This window comes from Phasianus colchicus, chromosome 3, assembly GCF_987193195.1.
Source record: "Phasianus colchicus chromosome 3, bPhaCol1.hap1.1, whole genome shotgun sequence".
NCBI lineage: Eukaryota > Metazoa > Chordata > Aves > Galliformes > Phasianidae > Phasianus > Phasianus colchicus.
In genome coordinates, this window is record NC_143438.1 from 74,453,596 (window position 1) to 74,481,216 (window position 27,621).

General features: G+C 39.6%; 1 protein-coding gene across 7 annotated transcripts in view; it reads right to left on the reverse strand.

The window, feature by feature from the left end:
- Positions 1–2,294: 2,294 nt before the first annotated feature.
- ANKRD46 (ankyrin repeat domain 46) overlaps positions 2,295–27,621 on the reverse strand; it is a 31,279-nt gene continuing 5,952 nt past the window's right edge. For 4 of the 7 annotated variants that reach the window (XM_090137848.1, XM_031591083.2, XM_031591084.2 and 1 more), the window contains exons 3-5: positions 23,596–23,938; positions 22,131–22,289; positions 16,645–18,664 (exon numbers count right to left, since the gene is read on the reverse strand). In XM_090137848.1, the coding sequence (XP_089993974.1) occupies positions 18,448–18,664; positions 22,131–22,289; positions 23,596–23,906 (687 nt within the window). In that variant the 5' untranslated portion in view covers positions 23,907–23,938 and the 3' untranslated portion in view covers positions 16,645–18,447. Of the gene's footprint in view, positions 5,131–16,644; positions 18,665–22,130; positions 22,290–23,595; positions 23,939–27,004; positions 27,201–27,621 lie in introns of those variants that run through there. The other 3 variants (XM_031591085.2, XM_090137847.1, XM_031591087.2) reach the window with 3 other exon arrangements.

The window sequence follows — 27,621 nt, forward strand, 5'->3', positions numbered from 1 at the left end:
TCCCCACTGGAAACCCATTGGAGCTGGGAGCGAGAATAGTCCGTGACATATTCCAGCTGGAATGCCTTTTTTAAGAGCTCTTGGACCCACTCCAAACACAGCAAGTGCGGGACAGGGATCTGATTTCACCTCTAATGCAAGAAATATTCATGTGAAAACTTTTCTTCCACAGAAGAGATTGCAAGAGCAGTTAAAAGTTGTAAATAGTTTCCTGGTGTTATTTGATTTTGATAAATATACACACAATGCCACACCCACATGTAACCACATTCACACCCCACCAGAACTGAACTAACCTGAAGGGAATTGGTGGTGTGTTTTTCCATCCGTCAGAAAACATATTCAGAAAGGCTTGGGGATGGCTGGAAAAGTTTATCAGACAAGTTGAAACAAAACAAGGAAAGGAAAATCGCTAGAAAATTCACATGGCTGTACTAGGGACTTCTTTTACCACTTACTGCAGAACTGGAGTGGATGACTTCAGCTGTGATGTGCTGCAGAGACCCAGAGCAGTGCTCTGCAGGATGACCTCTGCCAGACAAATCTTCAGCAAGAAAACATCTCACAAAGCCACTGCCCCACCTCTACCTGTCATTTCTGGAGAAAGACCTATGGGAAATAAGCCTAGGAAATAATATTCACCTCTGCCGGTTACTAAAAGTCAGCAGCTCAGCAGAGCCACGTGCTTCACACTGTCCTGCAGTGCTTCACGTACCCTGCAGCTGAGGACCCACTGTCCTCAGGTGCTCCCTGCCTGGTGCTGCTGCACCCCTCTCCTTCCCACCACCCTCTGTGGTCCACAGGTGTAGCCTGCTTATTCTTTTAAAGTGATTTTACTTAAGGTAAACTGAACTCAAAGCAATTGCTCCTAACCAGCATCATGACATTTGCAGCCTCATCTCAAACCGGTAAAAAAGCTTGTCAGGCCAAGATTGACAGACAGTTTTTGAGAGCCTAAACAAAAATTAAGGCTACAGTCATTTCTTGTTTGTGTCCGTAGACCTTCGGAGCTATTACAACAATAATTAAGTGTTCAGACATGTCCTTTTCTCGTTGTCACAGCAAGGCTTAAGTTCCCTTCTGGAGGAGAGGAGAGCAGCTCATAACAAAGGCAGAGCGGTTCTTCTGCTGTCGCTGGTGGTTTGTGCAAATGTAAAAGATGTGCAGACACAGCAAAGAAAAAAGATAGCAAGTAAGTGCAGACAAACATAGACATCTTCACAGAAGGAAAATTCCCCCACCCCAGTACAGACTTTTGGCTGAAGGATAATGTCTTTGTTCCCCGATCCAAGATGCTGTCACTCCTGTTTCATTATTTCTCCTCTAAAAGAAACAGACTTTCCACATTCTTTGTAAATGAAAGGGATTGCATTAAAAAAAACCTGTTTATTGTTAGCTTTTCTTAACAGAAACTGCCTGCAGGGTCCCTCCGTGTGGCCAGCAGTTTGACAGAAAGCAGTAATAGTCCTGTGAGTGAATCTAGTGTGGTATGTGCATCCTTAATAGCCACGATTAATGAAAATGAAGAAGGAAGTTGTGCTGGATGGATGCTGGTGCATTTGGGCATATTTGAACTGATCAGATAGTTGAGTTTTGATAAGTTTGCAGTTAAGTGCTTCAGGACACCATCAAGCCTCTCTCTCCAAACAGGTTACAGCTCTGGGTCATTAGAAGCCTGAAAGTCCTCTTTGCAAAGATTAAATCTGCCCCCTCCTCTAGGAATATTGGCACCGTAACAAAGACTGCAAAGTTAAGAACATTCCAACCTGTCTTACAAAAGCAAGACTGCGTATCAAAATGTTGTATGCTATTCATTAACAACATTTTAAAGAGCTCAAGACTTCCACACACGAGCTGAAGAACAGCCCATGCAGCTGAACCTCACATTGTGCCTTGTTTAAAAATATTTAAGGGTATAAAATGTAAAGTAACATGATGGGGCTGTCTTGCAAATGAGTGGAAATTGGAAAATATAACACTTTAAATAGGACCATCTCTTTCAGGACTGAACACTTGATAATACAGAGGTAAAGTTCTTAGGTGACATAGACCTTTTCATCTTCTAAGGTGAGAACTGCAGAGTTAAAGAGATGTGAAATTAGGTCATGGAAAAGAATAACTGTATAAAAATAAGCCCCTGATGACGAGTGTCACAGTGGCATAACTGGTGGTTCAAATGTGTGGCACCTTGGCAGTAGGGTCCTCTGACTTGGAACTCCAGGAAAGCCTTGTTGTATAACTGTTTTATGAGACTTCTTGTGTCCATTGCCATGGGCTTATCACAAACATTGGTCTTATCACCATGAGATAATAGTATTTATTAAGGCTTACAGTGTAACAACTGACACTCCCTACACTGTGTATAAACTCTCCTTCGAAGTCTGAAGATTTATAAAATGAGAATGAGGAAACACAGATAGTGAGGGGGTGGAAAGCTGTCAGCGAGACCCCTTTGGCTGAGCCTGTCCTGTCACCAGGCGGGTCTGGAGCAGGCTGCTTAGAGCATGGGCTGTGCTCTCAGAACACAAGCACCAGAGAAGACCAGCTCCAAAATCCAATAGCTGCATTGCTGCAGGCCGCCAGCATTGGTCTCTTTAAACAAGCAGCAAGGGCAGAGGGGGTGAAAGATGAGCCTGCCCATCACCTGTGCCATGTGGCTGGGGTAGAGCCATGGTGAGCCTGAGAAGAAAAAAAGGCACGGGGAACATTTTAAAAGCTCCCTCTCATGGTCTGAGAGTTCACAAGCTCAGCAAATAATCATTTCTCTGTGGATTTTGGTGGAGTTAAGTGGAAGGCTGTAAGGAGTTCTCGTACAGAGCCACGGCTTCAGGGTCTTCTGTGCTTCAGCCCTGCAGTCTCAAGTCCATGTTGGAACAGGACCAGAATGAAGAACCTCACATATGTTGCAGCCAGGTTCCCAAGACGGTTGCAGGAAGCCAAGCGTTCTTAAATTCTTTGGAAAATCCCAAATGTGCCTCTGATGACAAAGGGCAGCTTCTGGCCTCACCCAAATAGCAACCAGCTACAAGTCAGTCTATTTGTCCTTCCAGTGACATTTTAACAGCAGAGATTATGTAGAAGGCAGTTAGCCAATCTGTGCTGGCTCTTTCTGCAGCTGGTTGATAGAGAAAGGAGTGGCTTCAGCCAAGGTTCTTTCAGCATAACCTGTGTTCACCCAGCAATTTGCTAACTGGATAAAAAGTATTGGTAACATTCAAGACAACATGGCTTCACAGTGACAGCTAACAGACAGCAAGGTAGTGTAGCTTTTACTGTTCCACACATTATCTCTACGTTCACTATGATTACTTGCAGCATTAAAATAATTTTTCCTCCCGTTCTCATTTTGTTATCACCATTATTCACAGTATGGCTGTGCCCACATCTGGATGTCTGGTGGTGTGTATTACTCTATGTGGTAGTGCCCAGTGGCCAGGAACCTGCTATGGTAGGTGCTGGTCTCTCAGCCAGAAGCAACACCTGCCTTGAAGAGTTCATGACTGCAACGGAATATTAAAATGGAAAGAAAATATTAAATTTGCAGCTGAATGCAGTCTAGATTCAAGTGAAGGAGAGGCAGTAAGAATGACCAGAGCCAGTTTTTTACTCCGACTTGCTTATTCAGGCTTGGCTTACAGGAAGAAGTCCTAGACAGTATTATGCAGTTGAGAGCATTTTTTAGCTGTTTCTGGCAAAAGGGGTGTTGAAGAACCAGTGGGATTATTTAGGACATCTCTTTGCATGCTTTGAGTGGTACAAAGAAGATAAGTGTCATGATATCAGTGAAATAACGTTGTTCTTGTTAGCTGCTCACAGTCTACTCCAAAATTGTAGCTATCACTGCCTCTCTTGCCTCATATTAAAGCATACAGTCACAAAATGCCTGAGGACCGCATGAGCTGAAAGCCTGAAGTCTCATTCTTGCTTGTTACTGTGGAAAGTCACTGGTTCCTGGATCAAATGCATCATTTCTGCAGGAGACACAAAAGCAAAGCTCTACCATCTATGATCATAATCTGTCTAGGGAAATATTTCCCATTTCAAAGGTGTTAAGATAGTAGTCAACTTCTGACCCCAGTAATTAGTTCTCTATCTTCAGAAATTCCTTCTTTTTCAGAAATACAGCAGTTGCAATTTGAGTGAGTTTTTTCTTTACTTTTTGTTCTAAAATTGTGATGTGGTTCTGCACTGTGGGGACCACGTAGACTTGGTCAGACTATTCTAACTAAATTATCTTCCCACAGAAATGTCTTATTTCCCTTTTTGGCGCTACTTTTTCCTGATAAAGTATATGCTATGCCAAGGAAAGTAGGGACAGGCTAGCTCTTTCTGGTCTGAAGATCAGGGCACCCTTCTTAGATGGAATAGTTCCAGGTTCAGGTTCAATATTTGATAACCAGACAAATAGCTGATCTTTTCTCATGACTGTTCAGAAAAACAGAAGCCAAGCCAGACAAAACCTAGAAAGGCCTTGTTGTTGGCCTACTAAAAAAACATAAAAATTGTAAAATCCTTACTGTTTACATGGGATGGCATGAAAAGCATTTCACATCCCTCTCAATTGGCAGGTTGGTTTCATATCAGCAACAATAACTTGCAGCAGGGCTGAACTTTTCCTTAGCAGCCCTTCCCCTTAGAATCAGAATTTTTTAGTTTGGAAGAGACCTTGGAAATATTTTCATCCCTCCTCCCACTCTAAGCAAGTCCAATTGAAATCAGGTGCCTCAGGACCTTGTCCAGTTAAGGCTTGAATACTTCAGCCAGTTCTGTAGTATAGGACTCAGTTCTGCTGCTTAGGAGTTAAGGAGATATATTACAATGGGGCCACAGGAATTCTTACTATTACACTTTATTTTACGATCCAAAAGCTCAACAAAAATTACTTTGATCCATGGCATTTATGTTGCATAACTCTAGAAGCACACTGCATACATCCACTGACAGAGGCATTTGGGATAATGCATAAAAACTGCACTGCCATCAGCTAGAACAGGAGTCATTTCCTCTCTCTAACCCAGTACTTGCAAGGTCTCTGGAAGACTCTGTGATTATAATCTCATGCACATCAGTCTTTCTGAAACTACACAGCCTGTGACGTGCAGAGTGCATGCAGGCCTTTCTTCTTCATTGCTGGAACAGAGGATAAAAGATACCTTGTCGGTAAATCAAGCAAACAATACAGAATTTATGATTCTTGTTTTTAACATCCTTGAAGTATACATTGCAGAATAATATAATTCCTCACAAAAAGGCACTCAGATCAATATAAACAGAATATAAACATGAATCTGGAAAGTAAAGACAAAGTCACTGAAAACTCATGAGGTAGGGTGTCATTAGAAAGGAGCGAGGGAACAACTGAACCAAATTTTTATTTTTCAAAGAATCTAAATTCATTATTCCCAGTGAGATGGTGCTTTTCCTTGCCTGAATCACATTACCTAGTGTAAATACAGAAAGACACATCTAGTTTATTTTGTTCTACTCAGATGAGGTGGCTCACCCACTCTGCCATCCCTACGGAGAGCTGGCTTTACCCTCATTTGCTTTCCAACATACCACTTGGGAGAATTTTTCTGCTTTCAGTACTTGGTCTTCAAATCACTCATTATTAAAACTCCAACTTTATTTTTGCAAGACAAAGAAAACACATGCGGAGTTTAAAGCTAGAGTTGTTGCAAGCAAAGCATTTTAATCAATATTTAATTTAGCTAGACTCATCACTTAAGAGTAAGTAGCCACACATTAAGAATGATCTTTTGCAATGCCCATCTTGACAAGCAAGCTTTACCATCACAAACATTGCTGCTGAATTCCAGTGCATCAGTACCTGCATCTGAAAGGACTCAGATAATAAGATATAGACTTGCAATGTGTACTTACTATAGTCCTTAGGAAAGGACCAAGATCTTTTGGTGGTAAGATCACCCCTCCCAAAACTTAAGTTTCTTTCAACGTTGCAGAAAGCTTGAGGAAACCTAAAGCAAAACAGCTTTCGAAATGCTTCAGTGTATTCGTAAGTACAGGTCAACCAAAGTAACAACTCTATCATCTGGGCTTGCACAAGCAGGCAAACATTTCATCTAAGAGCTGGTTCATTAAAAATGTCAAACCCAGCGACACAGACTGGGCACACTAAAGGGCTGTGTCTTCAATACAGATGGTGCAGCAGGGAGTCTAGTGGACACTGCCTGTGTCCCCTAAACACCCAGATAATCTTCTCTTTACAAGAGGAACCTACACTTTTCATGGGGTTTTAAGAAGCTTATAGTCTGCAAGGGGCAGCATTTAAGGTAATGGAACTCATTTTATCCATCTCTCCCCCATTTCCAGAGTAATTGCCATTCAGGATTCCTGGCCTTCAATGTTTCTGTCACTAATTATACCCAGATATTTAAATTCACAGAACTGTTATTACAAAACCTATTGAATAAGTAACTTGTTCTAAGTTAGCTGCCCAGCTAAAGCATGGAAATATCTCCGGTGAACTGATGAGCAACTTATAACCAAAAGTATTTTTATTGCAAATTGTTGGCGAGTTGCCCATAATTCATACAGAGATGGTTTTGTTCCTTAGACAGTATTGTCAGTCTGTAACGGATATCTGTGTTTAGTGGGCCTCAACACAATGAGGATGGGCAATTCTATAGTTGAAGGCTGGATAAGGGCACTGCTCCAGTGGAGTTACTCTGGATTTACAGTATGGAGTGAGGTTGGAATCTGGACAACTAATAAGGGACCACAAAATCCTCTTTTCAGCTTTTCTTTTTTTTTTTTTTTTTTTTTTTTTTTTGTCTCCTACAAAGACAATGAAGCTAACAAAAATGATACTGGACTGAAAGCAAAGTGAAATGGCTGTTGCAGACTGTTAACACATTGCATAAAGAACAGGGAGTTTCCACCTGGGAAATTCCCTCAAACTCTATGTTTATCCTCATGAAAGAAGAGCAAGCAGCCAAGTAAGGGAATGCAAAGTATACAGCTGCTCTAAAAGAAGACAAACCTCTGACTGCAGAGAGAGAAAGCTTTCTAAAATCCAAATTATTTTTATTTTTAAGTTTAACAATCAAGAAGCAACAGATAACTTAGATGTCAATGTGGCCAGTGGGGGCTAAGATACAAACACCCAATGAGAGTTGCCCAGGTTATTCATATTTGACCTTTCTGCGAGCCAGTGCAATAAAATCTGTGGTAAAGGACATTTTATTAACCACAACACAGAAGAAAACAGAAACAATCAAGCTTTCACAGGACCTCTAAGACTGCCTGATTTACACTTCTGCTAGCTCTGAGAATGCTGTTCTAAACACTGTTTAGCCTGGCTGATTCTGTGGCAGGCATGTTTCTCCAGTGATGCATGAAAAGCCCCACCAAAACCAAGGCAAAGTCTCTAGGCAGCTTTTTGCAGAGCAGCTCTGCATTTTGTTCCCACAGCCCAACACCATGCACATTGGTGGTACAAACAATCACAGACTGTTAGCTTTTAGTTGAAAGGAATGTTCTTTCAGTTAGGATAAATTTCTTAGTCAGTCATCTCAAATCATAAATATCGATAATTCTACTAGCAAACAATGAGGAATTTCCCAGCTAAAATGAAGCCTCATGAAGTCCTACTTACCATCAGTACCTTCTGTTCCTTTTTTCTCCCTCTTGTCTCTGAGTTGTTTCTCGATTGCTTTTACTTTTACTCCTGCTTCTTTTTTTTAAGTTGTACTTGAAGATTCCTACCCTCTCCCTTTTGGATAGCAGGAGACATGCTGGCTCTGAGAACAAACTACCTGCCTCCCCCATGGTTGTGAGGATGTTTGGTGCAATCTAATGCACAGGCCCAGATGCTGGCAAAGGAGCTGAATGAGAACTTTAAGGTATGATCCTGGGTGAGTGCCTGGATTGGCCATCCTGGGAGCCGAACAAGTAAGACTTGGAAATGCTAGGGTAAGGAAAGAAGCTCCCTTTTAAAAAATCAATGTTTCCCTGAGGAACTTAGAATAACCATGGGACTGGAGCACTCCGAGAAAAGCAGCTCCACAAGTAGTCCAAGACATGGCTCAAGAGCACTCCCCTAGCTTCATGCCCACACACATGCAGTGTCTCACCAGACTTTTGTGACCGGGTGCTGGATTTAGGACCTGGCCATCAAATGCTGTCATTAAATGATGTGCTAAGAATGGAGAGATGTCACTGAAGACTTTCCAAAGCTCTGATCCCATAGCTCATACATCCTGCTGCTGCCAGACTCGTTTCCAGAATGTAAACTGATTCCTTGTTCAACAGGGAAGTGAGATCTCCTACACCCACCAAAAAGAAAAAAGGGAAATGCCTTGGTCACAATCTCTCCTACTCTGCCTACTCTGAAGCCAAGCCAGAGGCACTGACCTCAAGAATGGGCTTCTTAAAGACTTCAGGAAACTCCAGACACCTGGTTAACCTCTGTATTTTAGTCTTCGTTTTCATTACATCTACCTGAAAACAGGCTTCTTCTGTACTTTGCCACGATTCTGAATCTAAATCATCTCTGGACATCACACGATCTTGCCCTCAGCCACCAAAAAACCAATGGTGCTTCACACACTGGTGCAGGAGTATCCCTCAAGGACAGAAGATCAGAGCTTTTGTCTGCAATCAATGCCTACGAGTGCTAAGGAAACAACAATGAGCTTAATAAATGACATATCCAGGAATAAATACTCCTATGTCATTAGATTATGCTTAGCATATATTTGGTACAATTAATACAATTACTACAATTACTCTGAGTAAATGGTTGCAACTTTACACATATTAATGACAACATCACTCTCAGGATTTATTCATTATACTGATTTTACTGGTGGGAAAGCACAGGTTAAATAAGTTTTCTAAGGCCACACAGCAAGTGCTTGGATTTATAACTCCCAAACCTGCCTTCTGCTCCATCCAGCAGGCCATGCTGACTCACTGTGGAATGCATATTTCCACCAAACTTTTAAGGGAAAGAGGAATCCAAAGAACAAAAGGTACAGATAAAGAGCTATTCTAAGAAATAAATGTTTTCTGCCACTCAAAAAACATGACCCATCTTCTGTTTAACTTGTCACACTCATCAGCATGTTGGCCAGAAATAGGAGCATCAGAATAACACAAGGGAGATTGCTCTGACAGCATTTTCAGCAAAACTGCAAGCCAGACACAAACAGCCTTATGGCATGAGATTTCCGTAACAAAGAAAATCGTTAAAAATTCAGAGAATCCAGAACTGTTCCCTTCTATGCAGTTCTATGCAGTTCCTGGCATCCCCAAGACTGTAAGAAAGAAACAGCAGTGATGCTGTGATTCCAACTTCTTGAAGACTATTTCTATACTGCTGCTGCATAATACACGTGGCTGCTCCTCAGTGATGGACCTATTTGTACATGCTGGAACATCAGAAGTAACAAATCTGTTTTAGGCAAATGAACAATTTAAATATTAACTTGTCCTAAAGATGAAATATTTTAGGAAACCTAAGAAAATTAAATGGAACAACAGTTTCAAAAACCTTTTAAGTTAGACATTAACCAAGACGAGTGTGAGAGAAAATGCTGATAATGTGACAATACTATAAGCAGACAACCTGGCATCTGGCTCTGTAGTAGGAATAAAGACTTCATTTCCATTCTGTAAAGAGTTTCCATCCATAAAAAGTCCATTTCCTTTCCTAGGCAAGCAGAAAGGAAATGCCTGACCTGACACAGCTCTCTCAGTAACCAGAATGGATGTGCAGAGGCTGTAACACACAGAAAAGCTGAAGCTGCGAGCTGCCTGTTCCACGTTCCCTGCTCTGGCTGTGTCTAATTTACGCTTGCATAACTTAAGCCATGGGATAAATCCCAACCAGGGATTGTTGGCAGATTCAGATGTAAGTCCTAACAGCAATCTCTTTTGTGCACTGAGAGAGAGAGACTGAGATTGAAATGACAAAAATTACCAGCAAGCAAAACCCAAAAAGTAGAGAATAAATAACTGAAGAACCTTATTTGAACTTGCTGAAAGGACTCCTGATCCAATGCCCAAATGTAAAAAATAGACAGGGAAATCACATATTCTGATACTTAATTTAGAACCTGACATTCTAAACTTACTCTGTGTGTCAAGTCAGAACCAGACACTACTTCTGCCACACGTTAGCATTTCAGAATCACAGCCTTCTTAGCCCCAGTACAAATAAACATCTGAAATGATGTTACTAATAACTTTCAAAATAAAAATATTATCATTTCAGTTCCTTTGTCTGTTTTAGCCAAGAAGAAAAGCTCCAGTTCTTCTATGCTTCTTGTTACAAAACTGGGAATGTTTTGCTCATTTCAAGAGCCCCAGTAAGATGACACTCAGATATCTATGTTTGGAAGAATGAAAATGAAAACATTTTCCACTGAAACTGTTCTTGCCTGGAGTGCATCCATGTTTGCCTAGTTTTCCTCAGAAACATCTGCAATTTCTAAGGAAGCAGCTAAGCTCTCTCTGTAAATCTTCCCTCTTATTCTTTTTGACTTTCAGCATTCTTCCTTCATACGCCACGAATTTGCCTTGAACCTCAGATCCTAATTCTTCCTTGCCTGCAAAAAATCTAAAGCCAACGGATTGACCAAAAAAGCCTACCAAACAAGGGAAGTTACTCTCATAACATTTTTCATGAAGAAAATAAGCTCTGTTTTGTACACCAGTGGCTCCCACGTATGGTTTGCGACCCCAAGCTGGCCATGCAGAGATAACAGACCAGACAGCGTAGACTTCAGCTCCTCTCATCCCTATTGCTTCACCGGGTGTGCATCCTTATCTCCTTGTGAGGGCACTGCTGAAAAGGACAAAATATAACCTATGGTAAAACAGCAACCTGCTCACCAACACTTGCCAGTAAGTGGGAACTACGTGGGTCTCATCTCTTAACATCTGTTTTGGCCTCAGGAGACTACTTCTATCTGCTATCAAAAGCCTTGTAATGGAAGAAGAACATCTCCAATGCTGTATGTCCCCTCTAGAAGGCTATGTGGAGTGTCCTCTACCTGCCCAGCATAAGCCCACATGGAGCCATAGTCAGAAGAGGGCTAATAAACCTAACCCTACTAAAAACTTTAATGGCGTTCTCTGTCAATTGTTGGTACCTATACTCATAAGAGAAAAACGTACTAATATCCTCATATAGATCTCTCTCTCAAAATTATTAAATCATGAGCAACTCAGTAAACTTTTGGAGTGTGTTTTTAATAGCACAGAACATCTTGATTTTAAAGGGATGTGGATCATCAAGTCCAGCTTCTGGTTCCACACAGTACCATCCAAAATTCAAACCCTGTGTCTGAGAGCACTCTCCAAATGTTTCTTGAACTCTGGCAGAGGCCATTAGCTCTGCCCTGAGGAAGCTGTTCCAGTGCCTACACACAACTTAGTTTGATTTTGTGAAGGTACCAAAAGAATCAAGTACATCATTAGGGAAAGGAAGTAAAGCTGAAAACAAGGCTAGCTTCTTGTGTCATTATTACAGAAGACTGCAGATTAAAAAGATAAGTACTACTGCTAGCAGGGAACTGGAGCCAATTCACAAGCCACTCTTCAAAATATGACATGTTCCATCCCATAGACCTTTCAGCACAGACTGGACAAGGCAGATGGAGCGTCCTGTAGTTCAGATAAGATAGAGAGCGTGCAGTAAGCAATGGAGATGACAAGATGGAAAGAAGTTACATGGAAGAAATGTGCTTTATAAACAGAATTCCTGGCACATAAGAAATGGGGTGGTCTTGATGAAACAATGGGGAGGAGCAGAATTGAGAAGAATGCAGTGGGTTCCTAACTGCTCTAATGAAACATATTCGTTGCTTGAAAGAAGAAAAGAGCTTTCAAAACTTTACACCTCCAAGCTGCAGAACATACATAAAAGGCCAAGCTCAAGATCTTCTATGAAAATTTTCAACCTTTTGGCAGAATGCCTCCATATGCTGAACACATGATTCCTAGTGTCCTGAACGCCTGAAAATACAAGGAATAGACACTTCTCTAGATTCTTTGCCAAATCTTCTTTAATCTTCAAACTGTTTGCTCCATCTGAAAGGCATTCTGGAGGGGCAGGTAAAATCAGCACCAATAGTTCTCTTAACTGTTACTGCATTTCATATAAAACCTGAACAAGGTGACAGAGTCCTTAATCACCCAATTGTACCACGCTAGCAAGTCAATCACTTTGGAAATCTAAAACTGTAACTCTATGGCTCTAAAAACCAAAGAGAACTGAGTAACATTGTGAATTTGCTTTGTATCAAAACAAAGGAGCTTGCTCAATGAGAAGCACCCCTTTTTTGAGGCAGGTAACGGGACCTACATTTCCCAAAACTGGAGATGGAGACCAAGAAAATAGGTCAGTAAGTCAGTGCCATGGATAAAAACAGAGCTGTCAGCAGATTAAATAGCAATCTGAGGAGAAATGACAAAAACCAGAATTCCTTAAATTAGACTTACCCCAAACTGATCTCACTGGAGGCCACGCTTACTGTTCCTAAATCTACTTTTGGCACAGGAGTACAGAACTATAGGCACACACATGCTCATTATCTGAGTACATTTGCAGGCTGTAATTCTAATAAACATTAGATTAAAAAAAAAAAAGTTCCTTGAACTTTGAAATAAAGAATAAAGCTTGGACCTCTACTATAATTAACAATTTTGAAAACAGCCTTCGGTTCAAGCCCCACGTTAGCCACTGGTGTTCATCAACTGACACAGGGTTTGAAACCAGTACCATAAATGGGAAAACCACCAGTTCTGTACAAACACGTCTGGCAGGGTTGAGCAGTCCTCAAACAAATTGACAAAGTCTTTAGTAAGATATTCCTTTAGTAAGATATTCCTTTAGTAAGATATTCCTTTAGTAAGATATTCCTTTGTCTTCTATGCCCACTTCAGAAACTGCTCCTGCCAGCTTAGATCTATGGACATCTATCTACTTCATAGAATCACAGAATCATAGAATGGCCTGGGTTGAAAAGGACCACAACGATCACTTGGTTTCAACCCCCCTTCCATATGCAGTTGCCAACCACCAGACCAGGCTGCCCAGAGCCACATCCAGCCTGGCCTTGAATGCCTCCAGGAATGGAGCATCCACTTCATTTTCTGACTGGAAATATGTCTACAGAACCAAACCAGTCCAGGCATCCAACCTGCAAAGAGACAATGACAACATGGGGAAGAGCACAAAGCACTTCACAAATCCTAAGAGAAATCAGCTGTCTCTATTAATTGGCTTCGTTTCAGTGTGCACACTTTGTTAAGCCAGTACAACCTCCAAACAACACTGCCCTCATGCCACTGCAAGGCTGCATCATCTTTTCTACTAGCAAACCTACCTCCCAGAGGATGTAATGTCACCTGAAAAAAAATCATCATACTGGGGAAGTGGCTTAATGAGGAATTCTACCGTTCAGAATAAATTGTGATTTTCTTCTTGCTTTGCATTACAAGAATGTTATCTGTTCTTTTTTTTGGAAAAAGAAACTAGATATTTTTGCATGTATTTGATTCTTCATCTGCACTCCTGCCTTCTGGTATTTAGGTAATAATAATTTAATACTCAGAAATATTTCATGTTTTGCAAAGAGATTCTGTTAACATTGGGTAAAACTACTCTAATAACCTAAGTGCAGAAAGATTCTTCTGTAAGAAGAACCAGTGGGGCTCGCATATGAGCAGCTGTTAACGCAGGCACACATTCAAACATGCTGCTGTCTGAAATAGCAGTGTTACAGACACTGAAAGAAGTCAAGAAGGGCCAGCTCAGGTTGCACCCCTATGAAACGGCGCAATTGCAAGTGGGTGAAATCCTTTTCCCTGCTCAGAGGTTGCTACTGCTCGCTACTCACACTTCTTACAGACGCTGGGATTGGCTTCTGAGCAGTGATTCATAAAGGCATCGCACTGCTCTGCCTCCCTGCTGCTGCCTTGGCTCACTGCATTCATTTCCCTCCTATTTTCTGCAAACCATGCCACCGACAAATTCTGTTCCAAGTGTCTCCTCATTATTTCTTATCCAGAAGGCAGCCTAAAATCTCAAACAGAAAAAATATGTCACTGGAAGTCACAATAGTGACTTCTTCATACATTGACTTCAGCAGAAATTCTCATTTATTGCTTTTCAGTTACAGCAGTTTCCAATAGATTTCCCATTACTTGTCAGTAATGAAAACTAGCAATTTTGCCTCACCATAGTCACTGGGAAAAAGTGGTTGTTTAATGACTTACATACAACAAATGCCAACAGCAGAGAGACTTTTTCATGGTTCTGCAGGCAAACTGCTTCAGCTGCAACATCAGAGCACAAACTGTGCCTTGCTAAGAGCACAGACTATGCCAGTCAATCTCAGTCAATCTGAGATTTCCAGTTTTCATCTCAGATTCCTGTGGCAGCATGACCCTGGGAACACTTCACTCCCCTGTAACGAATAGTGAACAACTACCAACTACTTGCATTTATTTCCTAATACTGTGTATTTCAAAAGTGTCCTTCCTTTGAAGTACTTGTAAGAGCACTATGAAAGATGCCAGACAACACTAATCCTGCTGAAATACTTAGATATGTTTAAGACAACACAAGCATCCTACCACCTGCAAGTGCACACGCAGAATTATCTCTACTGTCTCCAGAAATGAACTTTATATTAATAGAGATTTGAGATTTATGATTCACGGGTATTTCAGCACTTACCATGTTTATAGAGAACTGCGAGTGAGGAAACTCTGCAATGACGTCTGAATTCTTCTAGAAAGCTCCAACATCGGAGATGAGAAATGTAGTAACAACTGACAACAAGTTCTGTTATGCTGTGGATCGCTTGTGAAACGTCACAAAGCACATCCCAAGTGATCAATCACTCAGGATTAATGTCGAAATGGAAGAACACAAAATGACGGAAAAGCATTCTGACATAATTCTCAGATTGTTTAAGACTGATTTTAATCACCAGTTCAAATACGAATCAAGTGACAGTTTAGCTTCAGAAACAGGAACAACTTCAGAAGCAACTGAAACAAATTAGAAACAAATTAACTCATGTCATCTGACAAAGAAGTCAACTTCAGGTAGCATAAGGCAATTCAACCTGAGGAAATCCAATCACAGCCTTTAAGATGTTTGACTGTACTTAATTTCAAGGTTAATGTTAAAACAGATGTTAATTTTAAATACATGCCAGACTTGCAAATTTTGAATACAAGAAACGATATCACTTCCTTATTATTATTATTATTATTATTTTTTAAGTTTGAAGGAGAGTTTTCACTTGCAATCTCTCAGTTAAAGTTACATTGTAGAATTTCTGAACAAATTACTTAACTTGCATTTCTCTAACATCTTATGACCAAAATAATTTTGGTTAGAAAAACAGCTACCTAGCTAACTAGGCCACCAGATGAGTTTGTTATTTTTTACTTCTCCAAGAGATGAAAACCAGCCAGAGTGATTAGCTGACCCATGCAAAAAATCAGTCTCTAGATCTATCACAGTGCCTAGGCCTTCTGTATCAATACTCCCATACAAAACCACGTTCTTTCTTTCCCAGGAGCTTTTTGTGGTGATACACTTCGCAGAGCCAGACTATGTCTAGTAATGAAATACGTGTTATATTGCAGTAACCGAAAACAAGAGCCACCCAAGATAGTCACAACAGATCATCCCCTTCTACAAAGCAAAGTATTAATATGAGTGCAAATAGAAGCCCCTGAAAATAAAAACAACACGATGGTAGGTGAGGGGTGAGGTAAGACATGATCTTGCCATGGAATAAATGCAAACATAGGGACAGTCCTCAGCAGAGTAGCCTATATGTCTCCGTTTTACCCTCCAGTATGCTTAATATTGTTCACCAAGTCGTCTTATGGCACTGGAGAAAAACCACCTCCTCACTCCATGATTGTTTTCTCTCTCACTTCCTTCTTTTCTGGCATAACAAGCTCAAGACAAGAATTTGTCTTGGATCTGGAAAGTGCCTATATAATAATTAATAAATAATAAAACTTATTAATCTACAGACAGCCTAAACAGATTAATGTCATTATGCTGCAATAGTGAAACTCACTACGACAAGAGCTTCAAGAGGAAGTGGATTAAAGTTGTCTTTCTGTTCCTCCAAGAAAGAGGGACTGTATTCCTTGAAACCCAGTGTTTAGAAAGCAAATTCATTCTTTAGAATCAATCTTTGAACAATAAGCCGTTAACGTTATAATAGAAGGTACAGCTGTCCTTTTTTAATAACAGAAGTGTGCACAGAGCAAGCTTCTCTTTCACTCAGATGTCTGTCACATTGATAGCAGTCACTACACTCAAACTTGCTTTTCTTGGTTGTATTTTGTACCCCTTATAGGTAGTCTTAAATCTCCAAGGGCCTTCACATGGCTTATACAATACCTGAAATCTCAGGTAAGAAACAGCACAATGTAAAAACAACACTGAAAATAAAGCATCCAAATCTAAACAATCTGTGTTTTAAAACCTTATTTAAGCCAACAGCATGGCTTCCATTTCTTAGGAGAAGAGTCTCCCAGCTTCTGAAATGCTTACTATGAATGCAAAACAAAAAAACCCTTAGTAAAACAGGGTCACATCATTACCACTGTATTGATGCAATAATAAACCAAACATATTTACAATGTATATTTATTTGTGGCATTCACCTATACTGAGAATACAATTACAAATTACGCAGGGAATATATATTGAAAGACAGTATTATTCAAGATACACTGTACCATTAACAGAAATGTAGTAATTCAGAAAAGTAACTGTGATTTAGATATGATTTTACATTTCTCTGTTCACTAGCCTGTACTGTAATTGAAATATTCAAAGAGAATGCTGTTTTGTTATTGGTGTTTTCCTTTTGTTTTAAGAGGTTTTCCTTTTTGTGGTTTTGCAACTGCTAGGAAAGTACTGTTTCATTAACCTCTGGCTTAAGAAATGAGATCAAGATGCAATTTAGAATGGGCCCCATCTTAGTAAAGCCCACGTCACACAGCAAAACAAAGACAACAACCCTCTTCACTCAAACCCAAAAACAAGAAGTGAGAACGTACACGGTGGCAGAACAGAGGGATGTAAGTACTTCTAGCAATACTTACTGCAATTTATAACCTTATAAATGTTTGATGTCATTTAGCAACAACTCTGGAGTGGTAAGGTAAAAAAAAGAAATCCATTAGGTTTAGAGAATTCAATTTTTGGACGTTTTGAATGCAACTAAGTGAGTTGCATATCCAATCAGCTTGGAAGGAGAAAATCTGCTTTCTCTGAAAACCTACAACTACGGTGTGGCATCATCCTGGCCTTCAGAAAAGAGCATGTAATTGATTCATATCCTTGGGTAATTTACAAACAAAGGGTTTCACAGCTTATGTACAGAATGGGATAGGATATCATTTCATACCATATTCCTAAGTATCAACATTTTAACTATTTTTATTCCACGTGCTCAAAAAATACTTCATAAGCCTGTAAGTGCAGTCTGAAAACAACTGAAAGTAACTCTAGGAAAGAATTCTAGTCAATCAAATTCTTTCCACAAACATGAAAATGATACAATTGTATGGAACCATGAGGTCCTTGAGTAGGAAAGGAAGTTATCCTTCACGACATGTTTCACAGAGACAATGGCCTTACAGAACTGGTGGTATGTACAAAGCAGAACACCTACATCACTTTTAATCCATCCTTACAAAGAAAGGTTTGCTTAGTAACATTTCGGCACAAAGGCAAATTCCTCACCCCACAGGCTGAACGGTTTTACTTCTAAAGCACTACAGAGGCTTTGTTCTACAAAATTCACTTAACATAAAATTCATCTGGGGAAGAAACACCATATTAACCTAATAAATAAAGGAGTGATCTATACAGCAAAGATGTAGTAAGATTGGAACTGTTTCTAGTCTTTTTATAAACTAGCAGATGAGAAACTGGGGAGGCACTAAAAGAATACGAACATAGAGCTCAGTACTGGCTATATATCAGAATGTATTATTATGTTATTCAGACTTTTTAAAAACTTTTTTTTCTTTCAACTGAAACATACAATGTTATGCAACAACAGATTTACATCTCTTCTTATGGAATATAAATCAAATTTGATTGTGTACTAGGTTACACAATTCACGCTTAAGAATGTTATATTCATTATAAAAGACCTTTTCTAATCACAACATTTTATCAGCAGAGAGGATAATCTCCACATCTTGCTTCCAAGTTGAGATGGCAGAGGTAGTTTTGGAATGCTTTAGAATTTAGTGTTTTACTTGAAATGAATTAATCTCTCTTTCAGAGGGGTTAACAGTAGATATAAAAAGCAAACAGTATGTACAGCTGCCACTGTCTGCACTGAGGGAAAAATTCCAAGAAGCTCAAAATAAGATTACAACATGGAAAAAAGCACAGCACACTTCTTTTCACTTGCTTCAGTGCACCAGCTCAGGCTGATTTTCTACAAAAGGAAGCACCCCACTGACATAGTATGCTATTCCAAGAGACAGAAGAGCAATGACGATGATCAGGAGCAGCACTCTCCAGAAGCCCAGGTCTTCCACAAACTCTTGCCATGTCGTGCGGAAACTGGAAAGAACTCCTTCCCCTTGCTGTAGGTTTGGATTAAGGAGAGAATGGCTTTCCATTGCACTACAAAGGATTAAAGTTAAAAATAAATCAGAGGAAAAGAACACACCTTTAAGTAAGACAGTAATCCTACTCAGAGCAACCAAAACGTTCTAAATTAAAAACCAAAGCCACCTGCAGATTTATAGCATTGCCCCTGCTAAATCAAGAAAAGCAGATCAGGAAAAGACTCCTCACTCTAAACTTAGGATAAGTGAAAGGATGTTTTTCTAACCAGGGTAAAGAGAGCAGTACTTCTATCAGTACTGCTGCGCTGAGTTGGCAGGCTTGCCACCTAAGAAGCCTTCGAAAGTCAATGCTCGTAATTCCCACTAAGCATGGCTTTGTGAATTTAATGGAGCATAACATAAAACCTCAAGGGGCACAGTTCTTGTTAACAGAACAAGAAATTACGATTTAAAAGTATGTTCTGCCAAATGAAACGGTGACTTTAACCAAGATCATTTAGGTTCCAAACTATGAGGTGATATTTATTACTCTCTGCATTTCTTTATGAGAGGCCTCTCCTCTAGCTTAAAAATACCACAGAAAATAATACATTTGGAAAAAAATAAACCAACCCAAAACTTTCTGATCTTCAAGACAAGTTAGTACTGCTGTTATTTTGGCCACATGATTCTCAGCAGTCACTCTGATATTGGTTTTAACATTCCACCCCCAATTCATCAAGAATTGTCAGACTACAAATTAGGGCCTGCGACTCTCACTTTTAAATGAGAAGAATTAGAATGCTACAGTCATCTTGGCCACGAATCATCTTTAGAAAAAAACATGAGTTGTTTCAAATACCACTTGGCTTCTTGTATCCTCCTCAGTTTGCTGGTTTCACAATTGGTCTATAAAAATTTTCTCATCAATTTATTACACGTACGTATAATTCCAGCTGTCAGTACAGCCCTACTGCTCCCTGAAATGTCACACACGGGTGTTTAGAAAAACGTGCTTTGACAAGCACAGAAAGCCAATGGTACTGCGTACACAGTGAAATCAAAGCAGAAGGGAAGCAGAAAAGAAAAACACTTCTTCCTCTCCTCTAATTGCTTTCACTTACCATATTCCTACATATCTCTTACACCGACAATAACAGAAAACCTTACATGGAAAAGTAATTTCCAAATCAAAACTAATTAGTTTATACAATTATAAATGCTACTGTTCACCAGTTGTGCTATTGGAAATAAAGATATGGGAGATTGTCTCGTTTATGAATTGCCCTTCCAAGATTATGCCATGGAAAAGTTTCACACTATTCATATGTTTTTCTTAGGAAGTACAGCCACAGAAGAATAATTAACCTCAACTCCTGCAGCTTACAGAAGCATTGCAGTGTGATGCGCAGAAAATTTCAGAAATTGCATATTAAACAGCTTGCCTTTTTTGCTTCTAAAGTATTTAGTTTGCTGTAAAGCTATTGTAGCTTGTCCATAGCTACAGGATTTAGTCATCTTCCTTGCTCATGATTTCCTAAGCAAAACAAAGACTTTATTAGAAGACAGCCACTGGCGTAAGACACAACTACTTACTCACTATGTAGGAACTAGTTAATACATAACCACAGAGAGTTTAAATAAAGCTGCAATGTGATTCAAGTGAAAAGATCACGTGCTTGCTCATTAAATAGAAAAGGGGACATAGAAAACATTTTTGATATTTTATACAGCAACCCATTTAAAAGTAATGGTATTTAAGACATTTTTTTCTTATGACAAATTACATCTGCTTAAGCAATAGTAGAGCAGCAAAGCATCCTACAGAAGAGTCCATGCCACACAGCCCAGGTGGATGTTCTTTTCTGTTTCAGCATACTATGGAAGTTCACCTCTGGCTGTACTTGTGGGCATGACTGTCAGTCATGTCAGGCAGTGCGGAGGGACAGGTCACCTGTGCTGCCAGACAGAGGTGAGCTCTGCCCTTCCCCTGTGCTGTCAGGAGGCAAAGCAAGAGAACAGAAATTTGATCTGGGAACTAAGTTTTGGCTTCTGCTTCCAGACCGGCAGCAACCATTTGCAAAACAACTGGAGAAATCTGAAATCAGAAACTGTTGCTCAAAAGTGAAGCTCACAGTTTACAGAAAAAGCAACCATTATTTTTCAGAAGGTTGGTAGATAATGTAAGGAGGAGGGAGGGAGGAGGACAGAAACCATTCATCTGAGCAAAATTCATCTAAACTTTGTGAAAAAATAGAAAGGGGGAGGAGTGAAACTGTGGCAGTCTGAAAAGCCAACTGTTACAAAGACATTATTTATTTACAAAGCAAACAGCATACAAGCTCACTTGCTTTTACTGCTGCAGGCCTAAATATAATATATTTCAGACATGTTAAATACGTTCACAAACAAGCTGGGTAACGCACTGTTTATATGTCTGTGCTTCTCCCCAAGGAGAACTGCTGACTTCCTTGCCAAACCAAACAATGTAACATTTACGAAGGTCAAATAACAGAAAGGAAGCTATGCTCATTAAAGAGACACTATCAAATCAAAAATCGCCATTTAGATGAGACTGAGCTTTTGACACAAAGTCAGACAGAAATGACATATGGACTAAACAACTTCCAGTAAAATTTACAAAGTCAAAAAGATAACAGGCAGAAAATCCAATATTTTATACCAAAGCAATTTTGACAGTAATATTCAATTTTGTATCTCAGGGCTTAAAAGGTTTCTCTGATCAGTGGGTTCCAATTTCCTTTCCCTTGTCAAGTTTTTTCCTATGGCATCCTAACTATCCTCTGAGCTGCCTGCATCCCACTTTTTAGCATCAGTAAGATCCATTTTCTGTGTCAGAATCATTGATGAAAGTATGCCCAGTCCCAGAACTAAACCTTTAGGAACTCACTGCTACCTTCCCCCTCACCCAGTACATTCCCTGAAATAGTGAGCTGTTTTCCTGAAATCACCAGCTTTTATAACCACCTGTCTGTCCACTGCACAACTCATTTATTCTCCATCTTTTCCAGAACTACTACCAATAGAAATTTCATAAACAGCACCGTATCAAAGCCTTTATTCAAGTTCAGACAGATGAAAAGCCTGTTACCCCTTCTTTACATAGACAACCCATGATAATGAAAGCGTGGTAGGACAGTGTGTGCTACTGGCATTTCTCACTTCCTCCCATATTCTCTTTGGCTTCATGATAAAGTGCAATGCTTATTGCTTGAGGTTATAACAGAAAATGAGTTATTATTTAATTTTTTTTTAAATTACAAGTTTAAAATGAGAATCCCAATTAAAGAGAGTTCTTCCTTTTCCTTACATTTGACCTATTGAGAGATTTTTCCAAATTCTAAAACTTAACTTGGATTTGGTCAGACAGTATCAGGCCAAACCTGATACTTTCCATTTTGAGGAACAAAGAAGCAAGCCAAATCATAACAATCTAAAGGCAATACACAGGTACTAACAAAGACATATTTTACATACACAAAATTATTTCTCCCATTACTACTTTTTTGTTTTGTGAATACCTTTCGCTTTCAGCAGTTTGCATTGTTTCCAGCTTTGAGTGGGCTCCTCTGTTAAATCCTTTCACCTCTTGCTCCTCCAAAGATTCCAGCAGTCTGATCACATCTTTATTTACACCCCTTCGTTTTGCAAGAACAAGTGGTGTTGCACCTTGGTGATTGCTAAAATAATGCCACAAAAGGACACACGAAGAAAAGAAACTCTTGAAGTAGAAATTTGATACAAGACAACTTAGCATAACATGCAATGTAAAATTTAGTGCTTGGGACTATTTTGTTAGACAAGACTGTAAGCAATTCCTGTCTATAAAAGTAATACCATAAATGACTACAGAAGAATACCAGTGTACTTAGGCTTGAAATAGCACAACTCCTTTTCCTACAAATAAAATCAAAATTTCTAGTGTTCTAATTTAATTGGAATCCCTGGGTGCTATAATAAAAAAGAGTAGATTTACGGCACTGTTTGAGATTCAGCATGATTTCAAGAAGTTGTGCAATCTGCTTCTTCATAGTTCCTTTTTCCATGTGGGTATGAGGACATTGGGCAAAAATGAAATAAAATACAGATGATCCCTCTGCTACTTTTAAAATAATACTGAATGGGACTGGAGCTGCCTTCAGATTATGGATTTTCACCAGAGTTGCTTGAAGTAAGAAAAAGAGACACAACCCTTGAAGAATCTGGTGTGCCATTAACTCCTTTTGCTGGAATGAAAGCATCAATGAGAGAGAAGTGAAAAGGGGTCCGGTTAAAAAAAAAAAATTCTGAAGTTTCAAATATTTTGCACGCATTGTGACAGTGCAGAAAGTTTCACAAACAAAATAAGTCAGTTACTGCAATGAAATAGCTAGTTATTTGTAGTTTGAGAGTCTGCATCTGAGCACTGGCATCTGACAGCTGCTGGAAGCCAGAGGAAAAGAATATACAATATTTAAAAGAAGGAGTGAGTCACAGACTTTGAGGGAGTGGGAAAACACTGAAAAGAAGCATTGTCACCAAAGGAGTATGGGAATGAACTGACACACACATATACTGTATTTCCTTTGTCTTATACAGTACAACAATTAACACAAAAGCACTGTGGCAGAGAAAATCCTTTTAAAGTAGTCAATGTGATTTTCTTTTTTGGTGCCAACCACCCACACCTAGCTGTCTGGCCAAACCAGGATAGCAGTGTCATCGCAGAGGCAGAATTAGATACAGCAGCCCACACCAGCAGCTGCTATTTTTATTTGCTTTGCTTGCTGCATTTGATCAGCAGAAGTGGCCTCTTATTGTTTTCCTGCCTTTTTATTTTCTTCTTTTATTAAGTGATATCGTACAAAGTTGAACTGCACTAAACACAGTATTTCAGCAACAGCAGATTTGTATACAGTGTTGTAGAGATGAGCACTAATACATTATAAAACACGTGCTATTTAAAAAATTAAAAAAAAAAAAAGCCAACTAGAAAAAGCAACTTACCAAATATCAATTTTAAGTCCATTAGAAACTAGGAACTGGATGGTATCCACATGCCCACACAGGTGAAGGGCTGTATTACCTTGATAATCAGTGGCTAGTAGGTCAGCACCAAATTTGTGCAAGAGTTGACAGATGTCTACATTTCCTCTGGCTGCAGCAAGATGGAGGCCAGTTCGGCCCCGGCTGTCACGGATATTTGGGTCAAAACCACTCTCTAACAGGCGTTTGGAATAGTTAAAATCTCCATCAATGCAAGCCTGCAGCAGCGGCACGTTTGTCTGGGAAGAATCATTTACAAAAACGTAGGACATGGTTCTGGCTGTCTCTGGAATAGATGACAAACCTGCAAGAAAAGGTGGGAAAAGTGCCGTTGAAGCCAGGCAAATAAGTACAATGCAGACATCTGTCAGACCGTGCTGGTTCCTGAACCAAAACGCAATCCAGCTCAGGAACCAACTCTGAAATCTTCCTGTCCTACATAGTAATTTCATGCGCTGCATTCCCTCCTGTTAACATGGAAAGAGCTCTTTTACTCATGTCTGGAAACTGTAGCACAGCCTTCTTATTACAGAGAACTAATAAAATCAATGCCAGCAATACAAGTCAGGTGAGTACCTCTCCCCTAGGAAAACATCACATGTAGTAGAACGGATATTGAAGTATACTACACCATAGGTCAAGACTGAAAGAAGGGAGAAGTACTTTTCATAACCTGAGTGCCTACAAACAGTTCAACTAACAGATACAGTGACTGTAAGTGCAATTCTTACCAGCTACATATAAGCAGAGCCTCTCTAGGGGTACTTCCACCATCTCCACTTGAACTTTGATGCACAGTCAGTTGCTGAAAATACTTGGCTACTACAAATACTAACCCCTTTATTGTGCAAGAAATACAATTTTCAGCACTTTGCAGCAAATTGTTTTTATAGTGCCATAGATACATAAACTACTGAGCAAAGGAAGTGAAAACTGAAAACGGGTACGAGGAGGACAATAATAAAATGGAGTGGAGCTGTTGTGTGTACAGCCAGAAGTGCTATGGAGAAGCCAGCCAGAGCCTATGGAGAAGCACTTCATGAAGCATGATTGAAATTTTGCAAAAGGGTATATAAAGGATAATTCAAATAATGAGGGTATGATGACAGCAGACTTATGGAACACAAAGAAAATTACTTAAAAACAAAGAAGAAGACAAAAGAAGGACTATGAAAGAGGATGATACCACTTGTGTGCGCAGGGAGTGGACAGCAAAGTTCTGCATTGCCTCAGAAAGAAGGCAATAGAAGATCATATAAATCAGTAAAATTCTTAGAAGATTCCATACAACCACAACACGAGTTCAATTGACAGGAAGAAAAAGAATTTTAAGCAGACAAAGTCTGAATGGAAATTGACATTTCACGTGAATTAGCATCTCTGTCTTGATCTAGGTTTGTATTTTGGGGTAAGGCTGTAGCTGTGTCCTGATTAACTCTACAAACCTCTTATATGACTGCTATATGCAGATTTAAATTTTCTCATCTATACAAGGTATTCTTCTACATTAGTGCACCCATTCAGCTACGAGAATGGAAACGTGGCCAGTAGCCAAAGAATTCAATTTTAAACTCTCAAGAAAATGAGAGAATGATAAAGTCTGTATTTCACAGTCTTCCCCCCCATGTTTTTGATCACACTCAAGATCAAAGCACCTCACAGGGCCATATCTAATGTTTATGCACTGGTTTGATTAACAGTATTGGGAATGCTGAGGTTATTAGATTAAACTTCTCTCCTTTGCATTTCCTATTTGAACAAACTCTGCCACATGTATCAACAATGTCCAGTTTCCCTGTGCAGGAATGCACAACTTTTTTCCTATCTTAGCTGCAGAAGTGAAAGTGATGGGGATAAATGCTAAATGCTGCTATCTGTATAAGGAATGATTTGAGGCAGAGGATGTTCCACTGGGCTGCAAGTATGTTTTTAAGCATGTAATGGTATATCACTGACTCGACCATACTTTCCCACAATTACTTCCAGTAGCAAGAAGTTCCTTGATACAACATAAAACATTTCATGTAAGGCTTGCATCACTTAGGGCATTAGCAGACTTCTTAAAACCCTACATGGAAAGTAAGGACATCATGCTTGTATTTTCAATGAGTCTGTTACAAAACCTTGGTGGATGCAAAGCCAGGATTGACAGCTGACAGCAATTTCAATTTTCTTGCCCACTTTCCACCCAAATCATAAATGAGATCAGAATGCTTCTTCAACCCTACGAGCCCAATCCCTGCTCAGAAAAACGTCAGGCCCAATTTCTGCATGGTGTAGCTGACACCTTTACTTTCTGTACTAAATCTTCCCTAATGCAAGACCATAAATAACACAGAAACCTCAAATTATCAGCATGTTAACAGCATATCAACAGCACAAAACTCTACTTGTACTTGATAAAAAGATCGTGGCTTGCTTATAATGTAGTATTTGAGTGCTTAAACCTCCTCAATAAAAAAAAGGCCTAACGTATATCAACAACAGAATATTATACTGGAAGAAAAATATGCTATTTGAGAAACAGTATGGCACACTCTGCTAAATTAAGCTCATGTTTATATTTTCATACCAGATGTGTAGGTCTGGTAAAGCCCTGCAGAATTTCCTGTCACTTCACACAATGCTGATTAAACATAAACTAATAATAAAACCAGAAATACCCTCACCACTTCTCAGGAAAGGAAGCACAAGGATTCACAGGGACCAGGAAGCGCAACTGAAAATATTTCCGATTCAGATTTTATTATTATTACAATATTTAAGAATTCATCACTGAAGAGCAGAAGACTGAAATGAAATCTCAGTATTTCACAGTCAGAAAGAATAGTAATAAAAAAATAATAATCCTGCTGTGAAGATCGAATTAAGTAGATTTAGAAAAAAATCCAAAGCATGATTCTCTTTAAATTGCTTCTGAAGATGAATCAGAACACAAGGCTGAACCTATGTGGAAGCTGGCACACCTCCCCTTATGCACTCACGTCACAAAGGGACTTGCATTAGTGAGCAACGAGACACTGAAGTACTGCAAAATGACCATTCTGAATATCCCTACACATCACCACTCCGGGAGTTCAATTAATTTGGTTCAGTAAATGACTGCTTCTAAAAACGCATCGCTATCTCCTGAAAAATCTAGCTTTTACATCATCCTTCCATAAAAAGAAAAAATGTTCAGTGTTAAAAACTTAGTCCTGAAATAGGAAATTGGCACCAAGGAAAAAAAGTAAACTCAAAGACATCCTCTCAAGCAAGATCTCCCTATTAGAAAAGTATACTGTAAGTATACTATAAGTGCACTTTTTCCCTAAGTTTATACAACGTTGATATTGTTTGAGCACAGGATACTTTTAATAATAACACCTACAATTTTGCTGTTAGCCACTTCTTCAGTGATACACGTGGCTCAGCACATGATGAGGACTGCTCCGTTTCCAAAGGAATGCTTACACTTAGTGATGATGTCAGAATAATTTACTGTCACTTGTTGGCAGTCTGCTGCTGCACCGCACACAGCCGTACCTCAGTGTCACACACCGAGCCACCACACAGCACACTCCAACCTGTGGAGGCAGAAGCCAGGGGTTAACCTGAGCAATTCCAAAGGCAGAGCTAAATGCAAGTCTTCTTACTGCTGAAACTACTCAATTTGCACTAATTGTGGATGGTTTTATTTTTACAGTAAGTGTATGGTTTGGCCTCGGGCTTCTCATTAGGTTCAACAGTTACCAAACAGCTCCAGAAGAAGGAGGTAAGTTGTTTGAGACAGCCTCTCCACCACAGAAATACGAATGGACTTGATGAGCAGTAATTAATCACCCAGCCACTGCTACATGACTTACCAGTTCTGCAAAACAACACTGTGTCCAAGAACATTCAGAAAATCTGAAGTAACTGTCACTTCAGAACAATGGCACAGTGTCAAATGGCACCATAGTTGATGTATTAAGACAAACACACCTAGAATCTACGTGTCAGTAAAGT